Source organism: Neovison vison, chromosome 2 (assembly GCF_020171115.1).
Source record: "Neovison vison isolate M4711 chromosome 2, ASM_NN_V1, whole genome shotgun sequence".
Classification (NCBI taxonomy): domain Eukaryota; kingdom Metazoa; phylum Chordata; class Mammalia; order Carnivora; family Mustelidae; genus Neogale; species Neogale vison.
This window is the reverse complement of record NC_058092.1, coordinates 52982579-52997852: the sequence shown is the minus strand read 5'-3', so window position 1 is coordinate 52997852 and position 15274 is coordinate 52982579. Positions and strand designations below refer to the sequence as shown.

General features: G+C 42.7%; 1 protein-coding gene across 2 annotated transcripts in view; it reads right to left on the bottom strand.

The window, feature by feature from the left end:
• ROR1 (receptor tyrosine kinase like orphan receptor 1) overlaps nt 1–15274 on the bottom strand; it is a 412387-nt gene that overhangs the window by 8903 nt on the left and 388210 nt on the right. For both annotated transcript variants that reach the window (XM_044238375.1, XM_044238374.1), the window contains one exon: nt 10518–10729. In XM_044238375.1, the coding sequence (XP_044094310.1) occupies nt 10518–10729 (212 nt within the window). The remainder of the gene's footprint in view (nt 1–10517; nt 10730–15274) is intronic.

Genomic DNA, 15274 nt, shown 5'->3' with positions numbered 1-15274 from the left:
TGGATCCCAAAGGTGGGTCCAATTGGAGTGGCTGCTCCTCTAGGATTCTGGGAGATGAAGACGGCTGGAGAGAGCGAGAACCCATGTGGAAGAGTAGATGGTGGCAGATGGGACAAGGAAGCAAGCTGGCCAAACCTCTGGGGACTGGAAGAGAAGAGGGGTGGACAGGACCTTGGCACGGACCTGACACATGGCCCCTGGGGCTTCGTGGCTAAAAGACGGGTTGCATTCCCCTCCACTGAGGTAAGCAAATTAGTTCTCTTCTCTTCGCCTTTGGAAAAAAGAACTCTCACTCTTACCATTTTACAGATGGAGAACAAGACTTAAGAAGTATCAAGAATTTTTAGGAGAGCCAAAAAGAGCTGCACGTTGCTGCAAGGCCTTCTGCTTTGGGCCACACTGTTCTGTCTGAAACCAGAGAAGCGTGCTGGCCTGGCAAGGCCGGTTTGATCCAGGAGGTCTCTGGAGGCTTAGCCGGGGGGTCCTGACACCTTATGGGGCCGTGAGGCCAGCCTGCAGGCCTTCAGGGTGTGGTCACTCCACGGAGTTATAACTGTTCTTTATCCCCTGTTCAGGCTCAGTAGAAGACATTCTGACCCCAAGTGTGTCTTGTCAGATCCCAGCTGTACCAGGTGGGCCCTCCAGCACGAAGTCGCAGCTCAGCACTGCTAGTCATACCCAAATTTGGGGATTTTGCTTTGGAAAGAAGCATGGAAGGCAACGACTACAGCAGACTTCACAAAACCTTTCCTCGGAACACCTGTGCGGCAGCCAGCATAGAAGTACCCAGAAAAACCGCTCGGACCTTGGCTTCAGGGGAGCAATTTACACAGTGATCTGCATTTTTAAAATGCTCCAGTTACTCGATACAAATGTGTCTTAACTACAGACTCATTTTCAAATTTTACATAAATCCTGAACTAGTTAAAAAATCATAAAACCCCTTCAAGCAGCAGTCAGTAGACTGTCCAGTGACGGCAGGAAATGAGCTGTATTGTTGAGGAACAGATGGTTTACATTATACAAACCCTTTAGGCTAAACTTGTTTAGGTCTGGCATATTGTAAATTATATTTTAGTAATGAAAGTGAAATGACCTCGGCTTGACCTCAAGTGGGGTTTGTCTGTTTGAACCAATGTAGTGGAAAACTATGAAAGAAAATGAAGTCATAAAGTTTTGGCAGTTCAATTTTGGCTCATTTCAAGTTAAGGGGTTATAAATCTGTTTAGTTTTTGTTTGACAAGTATTTGTCATACAGGGATGTACAAAATGTAAAGAAGTGTAAAATACACATGAGGCGTGGTGCCAAAGTAAACGAAGTACAAAGGAAAATTGGAATGAATAGGGTCCTGGGCTCCTATCTCTTTATCACTCCCTCCATTAGTTGAATGACAAGATGGGCTCCGTTTAGGATATGCTGTAAGGCAATTAAGTACCTTAAAACCGAAACAGGCTTTCAGTTTAACATTTTTACTTCTCAAAGTAAACACACATCTGCCTCAGTGAGGTTTTAAAAATTATATAATTTGGGGGCAGGGAGAAAAATCAGAGTTGATGTGGAAGTTGATACGTGATTCTAAACTCCAAATCTGCCTCTTCCCTTAGACAGTTTTGAAGAGCAACTGTATTAGAGTTTACATGAACTCTTCACAGAAGGAACATGAAGGGAGAACATTGTAGATGACGGTCACTTCGCTGGGAGTCAGATGTGGCTATTGTCGTCCGGTGTCTACGCTGCTGATGGAGGCCAGGCAGATGCTGGTGGCTTCCTTCACCTGAGACACATTACTACATGGGGACATGGGATCCTTTTAGATCTATTATCTTTAGATATGAAAGCAAGGGACCGTGAATGGAGTTTTTTTTTTTTTTAATTGTCATGAGGTAGGGGCAGTTGGATAAGGAGGACAGACTCAATGACTTTATCTCCTTCCACCTTTGGGAAGTTACACCTTAGGTGAAAATCTATTTGAAATGATTCCTCTGGGTGACATAGCTCACAGCTAACCTGCCATTTCCTGCTCGCTTGACAGAAGGGACTGCTGTAGGACAGGAGGTAAAGATATTGTGATGGCTCGCATTTGTGTGCAGCATGGATCCATGGATTTGTGACTTTTTGCTTCTAACCTGAGCAGGGTATGAATGCCTACGTTCGAGCCCCACTTAAAGCTGGGCACCACGAAAAAGTTGAGTGACATGAGGTGGAGGGGAACAGAGCCCAGGGTGGTTCCCCCAGACAGGAAGGTGGCTCCAACAGCAGATGCTGAAAAAGAGCTGAAGTTCTATTCACACGACTGACTTAAACCATCCCCCAGAGTCCCTCCCCTGTTCCTTTCCCAGGCCTTAATGCTCCAAGACTGCTGCCTTTTTCCAAATCTCATTTGCTATACACTTGCCAATTTTAGCTGGACTCAGGTGTCTTCAGGAGAAAAACAGTGGCATTTTCCTCAGCCTCATTAGAATCAGAGCGGGATCTGGGGTAAGAGGACATCACCAGGTTCTTTTTCTCTTTGGAAACACAATTCTCCCTGAGATTTGTATTCCTTGGGGACTTGATTGCACTCTGATTCTCAGGTAACTAGCACAGGCTAATTCAGAGCAGCCCTGGTGCCCTCCCCCTCACGCCCACCCCATCCTGAAGGCTTATTAAAACACAGATTGCTGGGCCCCAATCCTAGAGTTTCTGATTCTGTAGGTCTGAGATCCTGCAGTTCTGACAAGTCAAGGTGATGGGGGTACTCCTGACCTGGAGGCTTTACTGTGAGAATCTCTGGAATGAATGAATATGGCTTTCTGGATCAGACAATTACGAGTGGTCCAGATCTCTGCTCCTTGAATGATGAATCACTACAATGCACCTGAAGGCCCTGGTTGAGCAATTTTGACCTATAGGAGCCAGAGAAAATAACACTTGGCTGCAGAAGATGCTTCAGAAATACCAGCTAACATAAATATAAGAAGCACTGGCTGGTATTTACTGTGTTTCTAGGCTGCTGATGTCTTAGTGAGAGTCAAGGTTTTGAAATTAAATCACTCTATACATTGGGCTATGTCATCAGTTTATTCTATTTTCGTGGGTAGCCAATGGTGTGGGATCTTTTTAAAAAGCCAGTTGTATCAGTCAGGCAATGGATACAGTATATACTACACACCAAAGAGCCTACATACGGAAGAGTATGTGAGGACCCACGCAAGAAACATGAGGAGTGAGGACACAGCTCCTACCCTAAATGTCTGTGCTCCTCATTTAATAATAGTTACCATGTACCAAATCCTTTCCCTGTGCCAGATACTGAGACTGTAACAATGCCAATGATTTGTTTTGGATACGGAAAGTTATAAGTACTTGATACACAGTAACCCCTTTCATCCTTTCAGTAACCCCAGGAAATTGGTCACTATAACTACAAGCCCCATTTTACAGATGGAAACTCTGAGAAACAGAGTGTTTAAGTGATCTCGTAGCTGGTAGGTCTTTATGGCAGAAGGCAGAGCCTGTCTTCCTAGTGACTACTCCACAGGCCCTTTGTTCTCTCAGTGCTGACTGCATCAACTCATTTAACCCTCATCCTAATCTTATGAGAGTCACATTATGATGTTCCCATTTCATGGATCAGGAAATTGAGACACTCAAAGGCTTGCCTAAAGAAGCCCACCGATTAAGAGGTGATGCCAAGATGCAAATCCAATATGCCAGACTCCAAAGCTGGAGCATTTTTCTGGGAATAATTGGCATTTTCATTTTGATCCTCGAAGGGCTCCTTAATTTTAAAAGCATAAAACCCACAGGCATAAAAGTGGAATGTCGAGGTATAATTGCTTCCTGATCTCTGATTTAGACCTTACTCTGGTTGATTCTCTGTTGTCCTCATTAGTTGACTGGGACAAATGAATACAGCAGCCTATGCCTGTATGGGGGCACGAGAGCCCCGGAGAGTAGAGATTTCTTAGTATCTGGACCTAGCCGTTGACAGGAATCTACTTGACTCCAAAGGCTATTTTCCATTCTTGTGCCTTTTACTGGTTCTGAGGTAAACAGTGTTCAAATTGCGAAACAATTGGTTCCGCTCCTCAACGGAAACGATTATGTTTTAAAAACTTAAAGGCCAGAGCACTTTCATGTTGGGAGGTTATGGACATTTTCCAAAGACTACAGCCGAACTAAGCGCCTTCCAGCTTATGCCATCAAATTCTGGAGGGAGTTTCAACCAACAGTCTGCCACATTTGCCCAGAGTTCAGCGGCACTTCTCTGGAAGTGAGTTCTCTTTGAAAGCAGTTCTTTTTTCTCTGTCACGTAACTTTCTGATGGTTCGTGTGAATGTTTGGTGGTGCCCAGGGTTCATTCTGTGGTGGTTACTTGATAATGTCCATGGGAGAATTTCGATCCTGCCTGGAAATGGGCAGAACAGAGGCTGGTACTTCCAGTGTCAGCTTGAGCCACCAAGTGCTCAGAACTTGAGCTCAGGGGTTCAGTCAGCCTCAAAGTTAGGCAGCAGGGTGCAGTGCGGAAGCAATAAGGACACACGTGGGTTCTGGACTGGGCAGACCTGGGTTCAAGTTTTCTCTCTCTCAAATCAGGCTCAAATTAGCTCCTCCTTTAGAAGGTCGTAAGAGAGATCCCGTTGAGATAATGCGTGTGATGGACTTTAGCTTGTTTGTAATATCACCTATAATATAGCCACTTCTAACACTCATTCTCCCCGGAAGTCCAGTTTCTACAGACACAGACTGGAGGCGAGGCTCTGTCCTGGACAGCCTCCCAGCCCGAACTCTCAGACCCTCTCCACCCTGAAGGATTTTACCCAGGGTGTCAACAGGGTGTGGGCAGGGGCATTTATGCGAACCGAGTAGGAATGCAATACCTGAGATGTCCAAAGAGCTACCTATATTATCTTTGCTGTACTGCTTCCCTTGCTTCTGTCCTCATCCTAGGTAACGTGGCCTTCTGGATCCTAGAACTTCTTCACAGCCCACATTTTCCTGTGCACGGCACTTGGGAGTTGATTAAAATATTTGTGGTTGTTCATATTAGCAAATGTATCAAAAATAATAGTAACTTCTAGTTATCGAGGACCTGTGAAGTACCAAATATGCTATCTCAAGGTGCCAAAAAGATCGGATGTGGGGGTGATCTGGCTGTGACTTCTGTCACCCCCTTGATCTCCAGGGTTGATTCAGCTGATCTGGCTCCCTCGGAGCTCTCTCCCTCGCCTTCTTCCTTCCCTCGGTGCTCCATGCACACCCCCCATCCCAAAAACATCCAAATAAGAAAAAAAAAAATCTCTAAGTACTATTTGTATCCTTGTTTTATAGGGGAGAAAACAAATGTTCAGAGAACTTGTTTAAGACCTCATGGCTGGTAATCAATGGAGCTGAGATCCATTAGTCATCTCTCTCTCTCCTTACAGTATTTGCCCTTTGGAGTGCATCAAACTACCTCCCAGAAATCGACCAAGAAAATGTGGCTGGAAAGGTAGTTAGGCCCAGAGAGTATGGATTCTTAGGAGCAGGGAGGAAGAATTTTCTAACTTGAGATTGGTCCTTCCAGATTGGGGAATTTATATCAAGTGGGAGCAAAAGCAAGGCTAGAGGATGAAATCGGCATGAGAGAGAGAGAGAAAGAAAGAGAGAGAGAAGGGGGGAGGTGGGAGAGAGGAAAAGAGGAACGAAAGGAACTAGTGAAGGAAACAGAGGCGACAGGAGGAAAGCCAAGAGAAAAAGTATTTCAAGATGGTGGTTCAGAATATCCAAGGCTCCAGGGAAATTAAGGAGGATAAAGACTTGGAAAAGGCCATTAGATTGAATTACATCACTGGGGATTCCCTAGAGGGTCCTGTCAATAGAATGATGAGCTCAGAAGTCTGGGGGTCAAAGGCTTTAAGGAGTGAGTAGTAAAGCTATTGAGGACATTTTAGCAGTAAATGTGGTGACACTGGGTAAGGCCAGGGGTTCAAAAGGGGCAGCCAGACCACAGCAGAGCTTTTTAGATGGAAGCATATTACTGGCAAAGAGGACAGGTCCAGAGAAGATCATCAAGTGTCAGTACATTCAGCAGCTACTTTGGGTGGAAAGGATAAAGGGAGAGGAATTGCCTGGAAGTGAAGAAACAGAGAAGTTGGCAAGAGATGAGGGTACACTGAGAAATAAAATAGAGTCACCAGCTTCAGAACACGTGGCAAATCCTACTTTCTACCAAATGTTCCTTATACCAGTCTAGAGCTGCCAAGTCTGACCCACAGCCTATTTGGGCTTTGGCCGTGGCCCTCCCCAACCTCCAGCCCACTGTTCTTTGTCCCCCATCCTCAAACTCCTCCAACTCTTAACTTCTCAGTGTGCCTGCGTCCCATGTAGGTGAGTCACATAGGGAAGGACAGAAGCCCCCACCCCCTCTGCTGTGCTCAAGTGGGAGGCTCTGGCACTTTCTCACTCCCCAGGAGAGTGCTCCACAGCCTTCTCTCCCCTGCAGACACTGCCCTGTTTTTCAGACACATGACTACTGGGGAGCGGAGGGGGAGGAGCGAAGGAAAAGAATCCAGGAGAAGGGAAGTCAGGGTTTCCCAGGCTTCTTGGAGAAGGTTCATTTTCCACAGTACTCTTAAAAAACACCCACTCAGATCATAACATTTGTAATGCAATACAGAAAAGTCCTACTTAGTTCACCCATCACTAGAATACTCATCAGGGGATTTTACAGAGGCAAAAGAGAAGGTTATCTTATCCCACCGAATGGCTTGAAATCTCCTGCTGAACAGAATAAAAGGAAAACAAATGAACAGTACCTTACACAAACAGGGTCTACATCATTCTCTGAACAACTGAGAAATGTGAGACTCACAGAGGCCAAGTGACTTCTCAGGGCCATGGGGGCTGGAGGTAGGAGCAGGAGGAACATCTCCATTTCCTGACTGTTCATGGCTCCACACTGAGGTGTCTCTCTGGTCCACGGACTTCCTTTCCCCACAAATCAGCAGGAAACTCAAATCTCATGGAGGTCTAACTTTCAGCCGCCTCACCCACCTCTCCAGGGACTCAGGCTGGATCTTTCAACCAGTCTGACTGCTCTTGTGCCCTCTGAAAGGCTTCTAATCTCCCTGAGGAGACTCTTCCTAATCCAAACACTTGGTGGTGGGGCGGGGGGTGATTTTAGCAGCTCAACAAGTGGAGAGAGATAGAAAGAGTTTAAACCCCCAAAGCCATGTTCATTTGGATCAATAAAAATTCTGGAGCCTCTAACTTTTGAATTGACCAGGGGAAAATAAGAGTAAGGCTCAGGCATACCAGTTTCCATACTTTATTCTTTAACATCCCAGCCCTCCAAATATCCTTCTGATTTTACGCTGGTAGGGTGTTTGTTTTCAGGACTTTCCCCACCCCCCCTTTCTTTCTTATGTGTGTTCCTTCCTTAGCTTTTATAGGTACATGTAATATTTATGTGTCAGTGACCTTTCAAAGCACTTTTAGAGATTGGCTGTTTACAGTTAGGAATTTTCTTTAAGGTCTACAAAGTCCTTTGTGCTTTTTCCAGGAAAGGCACTCAGTAAGAACCAAAACAAACAACAGAATAACTCAAATTTGATTGGAGCCAAATCTCTTAAGAGAGTAAGAGAAAAAGAGTGAGCATTTGTTTTTGTTGTTTCTTTTGCCCTCCTCAACCCCGTCAAAGATACTCGAGCTGTTCCTACTTAACAGTGCGGTTCGGAATTACTTGAGAGCTGTTTAAGGCTAAATTCTAAGCCTTGGTGGAGAAATCTTGGCACCGGGAGATTTTGCAAGGGAAACCTCAGAAATGATGAAAACAATGTTTACTTCACTAAGTCTTTGGGAAAATTTGTCCCAGTATATTTTATTATTTAAAAAAATTTTTTTAAGATTTATTTGACAGAGCACCAGTAGGCAGAGCAGCAGACAGAGGGAGAGAGAGAGCAAGTTCCCCATGAAGCAGGGAGCCCGATGCGGGGCTCGATTCCAGGACCCTGAGATCATGACCTGAGCCAAAGGCAGACACTTAACGACTGAGCCAGCCACCCAGATGCCCCTGTCCCAGCATATTTTAGATTTTTCTCTACAGCCATGTATGGTAGAGGACTATTACTGCTCTGACCAAATTTCACATGCCTTTGGCAGAACTGGAGCTATCCCATTTCGATGTGTGACGGTTACACAAGCCTCTTAAGGATTTATCACAAGGCAGGGGGATGCCTACAGTCAGCGTTCAGCCCAAACTGACCAAATAGAATCATATTCAGTATTGCCTGCCCTCTTCCTACTCTCCATTCCCAGCATGACTTGTCCTGTGAAAAAGTTTTCACGGGGTCAGGTGAATGCAAGGACTTTCTCTAGTCACAAAAAATCCTATGTTCACACCTCTTCCACTCTCTAGCTCTTTGATTTTGGACAATTACTTAATCTGTAGGAGTCTCAGTTACTCTGGTTGTATGGTAGCCATAATCACATCTGTATTCTAGAACAGCTGCAAGGATTAAATGAGACCATGAATATTAAAGCTCCTAGTACAGTTCTTGACCATTTGTATCTCCCTCAACACACTTTAGCTTTCTCCATTTATGCCACAAAGTTCTATGAGATCTTTCTTTGAAAGACTGCATAAGTCCAAAATGTCATGCCTCTTGGACACCATGCTTTGCAAAGCAAACCTCTGCTAATAATGGAATTAAGTTGCACATGGAGGCTGACCTGTGCAACTGACAGTTTTCCCAAATGGAAAGAACTCTTCCCATGGTTCCTGCCGCAGCCCAGAGGAGTCCGCTCTCTGGGACGGTGGCTGCAGCAAGATGACCGCTCTAAGCCGGCTGACCTGGGTCTCTCTCCTGTCCACAGTTCTGGCGTTTCTAAAGTTTCTCCATGTTTAATAACAGAAATGACAGTTTCTCATAAGGAAACATCATCACACCAGAACTTTCAAGCCTAGGAAGTGTAAAGGGTCAACTGGGTGTGAGCTCCTGCATGTGCAATATTAACCCTTCTCTTTTCTTCAAGTCCCTTGTGAGGATTAAATGTGATGTTCTCTAACATGCTGTAATGGATGTACGCTGGCTAGCAGGCAGCTAGGATGTCACAAAAAAGGAACCTCCACCTCTACCTGTCCCTCCAGCCTACTGAGTGAAACTTGTAGTCTTCAGGGTCTCTGGATTTGTTTGTTCATTGTTGTTGTTTTTTTTAATGGTAAAAATTCACACTGAAGAGAACTGTTGAATTCACTTGAGACAGAATAATTAAAAAATGAATTTTTAACATTTAAGAAATCCGAAAATCTTACCAACAAATATGACTACAACAGAAAAAAAATATATAAGACTTTTTAAATGAAACAAACAAACAAAAATCTAACTGCAAAGCAGACTAAAATCAAACGAGGACCATGAGTCAGTCCCAATAGGCAACTCTACTAATTATTTCGAAGGATTAGTTAATTTCAGTGTGAAGATATTTTTCTCTAAGATTTTATTAAAGAGATGCAGCTTCTTTATGAAGGTCCAATGAGTAATACAGTCACTAGCCCACAGAGAAGATAAATATTTGTAGAACAAGTGAATGAATGGCCTATGGAGTTGGAATAAGAAGAAAATACAGGCTTTTGGGATGTCTTCTAAATTATTTAAATGAAATCTCTTTGCTAAGAGGCCTAAAGATTGAAGTTCTGGAGAGAAAGCCTCTATTGTATTTCAGCTTCAAGATGTGGTGTGTGTGCTCCGTTTAAGGTAAGGACTGGTGACCCTGGGTTCATTGCCAAGACCTGGAGCAACCCACGTGTTGAGAGATGAGGAGGAAAAACGAAAAGGAAGTGGGCTAATTTAGCACAGAGATGAGAAGGCTAAGGTGGGCGATCATAAAACAGCATTCGAAGAGTATAGGAAGGACAACACTTCTCTTTAAATATGTTTAAATCAAAGAGAAATGGATTTTGGTTAGGCATTAAACCTAACTGAGCTCCTAGGTTAGGACTTAGGTTTTGTTGTTGTGGCAAAAAAGCACATCACATAAAACTTACCGTTCTTCAGTGTACCATCTATGCGTGCTGTTGTGCAATAAAAAGGAGTTTTTGGACAGTGAACTGAGTCAACTATGTTTGTTTTCTTTTTTTTTTCTCTGTTCATTTCTTTCAGTTTGACTGGAAGAGTTCAGTCTTTCCATCTTTGAAATTGTGAAAATAGCTCATACTTGGAATCTTTAGGAGAGATGATGTCTTAAAGATTCTTTCTAGTCCAGACTCCATGTTAAGGCAGCGATGGGGCTGGCCCAACGTGGACGTGGACACACTGATGAAAGAATGTTCCAGCTGCCTTGGGTAAAGTTAGAGAAAGACAAAATTATGCTGAAAATGAACTCTAGAGCATGTAAACTCTGAGTCTAAATCATTTGATTTCGAAACTGGGGAAGGTGCTAAGTTCTGCTTTAACCTGAAGCTTACAGAATCTGTACAGCTGCGTTCTACTAATTTTACCTTGGATTTATATGCATTCAGCATTGACATCTTCATGTTTTGTGCTAATTTTACCTTGGGTTTATATGCATTCAGCATTGACATCTCCACGTTTTGACCTCTGACGTGCTTCGGTTGCCTCTGGACAGGCGGAGATGAGGTCTTCTGGTTATTGCGGCAGACACAAATGAAGAAGAAGAGCAGAGCAATGGCCAGAGGAATGGCAACACTTGGCACCAGTATGTACAAGATTTCCATTTTATTCTTCTCCTTGGAATCCTTCGAATCTGGGTACAGAAATAAAAAAGAGCAAAAGTCACACTAGTTTGAATAACATGTGTAACATTACATTGCGTAGTTCAAAATGACCTCCTCTTCTGTGCGTACAAACTCACTGGAGAAAAAAGGAACCGTTACTTATTACAATTTGTTTCTATCAAACCTTCAACATAATTTATTGAAGTCTGAAAGTTTTAAGTTCAAGTGTTTAAAAATTGCAGAGGAACACTGTGAAACCTTCGTATGTGTGTGGGTCCCCGTCTGATGTTGCCTCTCTTCAGCAGCAGACCTGCATTTCTCTGACACCTTCAAAGTTAAACGTCATGTGAATGGACTGTATACATCCAAGAGCATGCATGTGGATCACAGGGATCTTTTTCCTTTGGCTGCTAGCCCAGATCAACCACTACAACGAGCTCTTCTAGAAATCATGCCCTTGTCTTGGCAGGTTGGGATTTACAGGGCCAGTCCTGCATCTTCCAGAATCAATGTCACCCAGGAATCCTACTCCCAGGGTCCATAAAGCCACGGGCCTTAGGATATGGGGGACCTGACTTAGAATATGGGGGGACTGACCTTAGGATATGGGGGAACTGACTTCCTGATGAACTGGGTGACCTTGAACAGATCCTTCACCTCTCGGGGTCTCACTTCTTCTCATCTGCACAAAGGAAGTATCTACTTTGGATGGTGTCTACAGTTCCCTCCAGCACAGCATCACTGAAGAACTTGCACTTTTTGAAACCCCAGAATCCTTCTTAAATGATTTCATATGAACCCAGTAATTATGAGTGCTAACACTCTGAAGTATATTTTTGAAATCTTTTACATCTACTCTACCATTGCTTGGGAGAGAATATAATCTGTATAGGACAAGAGGCATACTTTTAAAAAATTGATTTGAGTCTGACCTTCAGATACTTTGGGCATACAATAATAAACTCTTTGACTTAACCAAACAAACACAAGAATGATGGCCATAATTAAGAGGGGTTACATAATAAATGCCCTGATCCCCAATAACCTCATCAACTATCTTGCTTTAAGAAATTCCAAAGGGTAATGAATAATGTTTTTCTGAAAATAAATAAATTGGAAAAAAAAAAAAAAGAAATTCCAAAGGGTGAAAATTCAGATTGACCCCAAATTTGGAGATGATTATTTACTCAACCTAGAATTAACCATGTATCCATTCACTCATCCTCTCACATGTTCAGTAAGTCAATAAACAAAAGCTACTGCTGCCAAGCACTATTCTAGATACTGGGAATGTAAAATTAAATATGGTATATCCTTTACCTTTCAGCAGCTCATGGTTGGGGAAAAAGAACAGAGAAAAGATAATTACAGTATGTTGTTGAAAATGCAACAAGGGAAGTAGGAGTAGTCAAGAGACCTAGAAAGTCCCTCTAAATAGTGAGGTTCCTTAGTGCATACAAATGAGAATATACCAGGAGAAAAACTGAGAGCTTTTCCACTAAGGTCAGGAACACAGCAGGGATGTCCATTATCACCACTGCTGTTCAACATAGTACTAGAAGTCCTAGCCTCAGCAATCAGACAACAAAAAGTAATTAAAGGCATCCAAATCGGCAAAGAAGAAGTCAAACTATCACTCTTTGCAGATGATATGATACTATATGTGGAAAACCCAAAAGACTCCACTCCAAATCTGCTAGAACTTGTACAGAAATTCGGTAAAGTGTCAGGATATAAAATCAATGCACAGAAATCAGTTGCATTTCTTTACACCAACATCAAGACAGAAGAAAGAGAAATTAAGGAGTCAATCCCATTTAAATTGCACCCCAAACCATAAGATACCTAGGAATAAACCTAACCAAAGAGGCAAAGAATCTGTACTCAGAAAACCATAAAGTACTCATGAAAGAAATTGAGGAAGACACAAAGAAATGGAAAAATGTTCTATGCTCATGGATTGGAAGAAAAATATTGTGAAAATGTCTATGTTTCCTAAAGCAATCTACACATTTAATGAAATCCTTATCAAAATACCATCCATTTTTTTCAAAGAAATTGAACAAATAATCCTAAAATTTATATGGAACCAGAAAAGACCTCGAATAGCCAAAGGAATATTGAAAAAGAAAGCCAAAGTTGGTGGCATCACAATTCCAGACTTTCAAGCTCTATTACAAAGCTGTTATCATCAACACAGTGTGGTACTGGCACAAAAACAGATACACAGATCAATGGAACAGAATAGAGAACCTGGAAATAGACCCTCAACTCTATGGTCAACTAATCTTCAACAAAGCAGGAAAGAATGTCCAATGGAAAAAAGACAGTCTCTTCAACAAATGGTGTTGGGAAAATTGGACATACATATGCAGAAAAATGAAACTGGACCATTTCCTTACACCACATGTGAAAATAGACTCAAAATGGATGAAGGACCTCAATGTGAGAAAGGAATCCATCAAAATCCTTGAGGAGAACACAGGCAGCAACCTCTTCGACCTCAGCCACAACAACTTCTTCCTAGGAACATTGCTGGAGGCAAGGGAAGCAAGGGCAAAAATGAACTATTGGGACTTCATCAAGATCAAAAGCTTTTTCACAGCAAATGAAACAGTTAACAAAACCAAAAGACAACTGACAGAATGGGAGAAAATATTTGCAAATGACATATCAGATAAAGGGCTATTATCCAAAATCTATAAAGAGCTTAGCAAACTCAACACCCAAAGAACAAATAATCCAATGAAGAAATGGGCAGAGGACATGAACAGACATTTCTGCAAAGAAGACATCCAGATGGCCAACAGACACATGAAAAAGTGCTCCACATCACTCAGCATCAGGGCAATACAAATCAAAACCACAACGAGACACCACCTCACACTAGTCAGAATGGCTCAAATTAACAAGTCAGGAAATGACAGATGCTGGCGAGGATGCGGAGAAAGGAGAACCCTCCTACACTGTTGGTGGGAATACAAGCTGGTACAACCACTCTAGAAAAGAGCATGGAGGTTCCTCAAAAAGTTGGAAATAGAGCTCCCCTACGACCCAGCAATTGCACTACTGGGTATTTACCCTAAAGATACAAATGTAGTTATCCAAAGGGGCAAGTGCATCCGAATGTTTATAGCAGCAATGTCCACAATAGCCAAACTATGGAAAGTACCTACATGTCCATCAACAGATGAATGGATAAAGAAGATATTACACACACACACACACACACATACACACAATGGAATACTATGCAGCCATCAAAAGAAATGAAATCTTGCCATTTGCGATGACATGGATGGAACTAGAGGGCATTATGCTTAGCAAAGTAAGTCAATTGGAGAAAGACAACTATCATATGATCTCCCTGATATGAGGAAGTGGAGATGCAATGTGGGAGGTTTGGGGGGTAGGAAAAGAATGAATGAAACAAGATGGGATTGGGAAGGAGACAAACCATAAGAGACTCTTAATCTCCAAACAAACTGAGGGTTGCCGGGGGAGGGGAGTAGGAAGAGGGTGGTGGGGTTATAGACATTGGGGATCGTATGTGCTATGGTGAGTATTGTGAAGTGTGTAAACCTGGTGATTCACAGACCTGTATCCCTGGGGTTAATAATACATTATATGTTTATAAAAAAAATAAAAAATTATTTTAAAAAATGAGAATATACCATACAGAGTTTTTGCTTGTACACACCTGCTTTGGGAACTTGTCATTCAGTGAAATATAGTAGTAACTAAATCACAACGCCTTCTCCCTACAAGCAGACTCAACACACAAAGTAGGAGGGGGAACCAAGACCTGGGTGTTGGTGCTATGCTGTGGGTTAACCCTCAGAGAAGGTTAATACTCAGAGGAGTAAAATCTGCTTATTGAATATAATAAAAATAACAGGTTTAATATTTACTGAGTGTCTTCTAGCTATTATTATTAATATGGGCCAGGTACTGTTGGAAGTACTTTTCATTAACTCATTAATTTTATCTTCACAACCAACTCCTTATGAGGCAGGCGCCATCCTTATGCCCATTTTTACAGGTGAGGAAGCCAAGGGGACAGAGTGGTTATGTAACCTGCCCCAGGATATGCAGCTAGTAATTCAAAAGCTGGGACTCCTCCCCTGGTTTCACAAAAGTAGGGAGGATGAGGGAGGTCTGAGTGGTGGGGTAGGAAGCTTTGCTAGGCATGTCGCTTTTGCACTCCCTACTTTATACAGTGGCAAGTGACACATAACCCAGGCATCTCTGGAGGCCATTCTGGTCGTTCTCATCCTAGGAAATATTCTTGGGTTCTTTTGTAATGACTGCCTGCATGTCTATGGGCGGATGGACAAAGAGAAAGCGATCACATGGAAAAGTGCTTACCACAGCGCCTAACAGATCAATAGATCTTCTATACCAGGAATATAATAGATCCAGAATAGATTGTCTGTGTATCAGAGATCTATCTCTCTGTCTATGTGGACTCTTGAGAGACGACAGAACAGATTAAAGGAACTATGCATCTTAGAGTCAGAAACTTCTGAAGCCTGCCCTTGTCATCATCTGTGCAACCTTCAGTAGGCACTAAG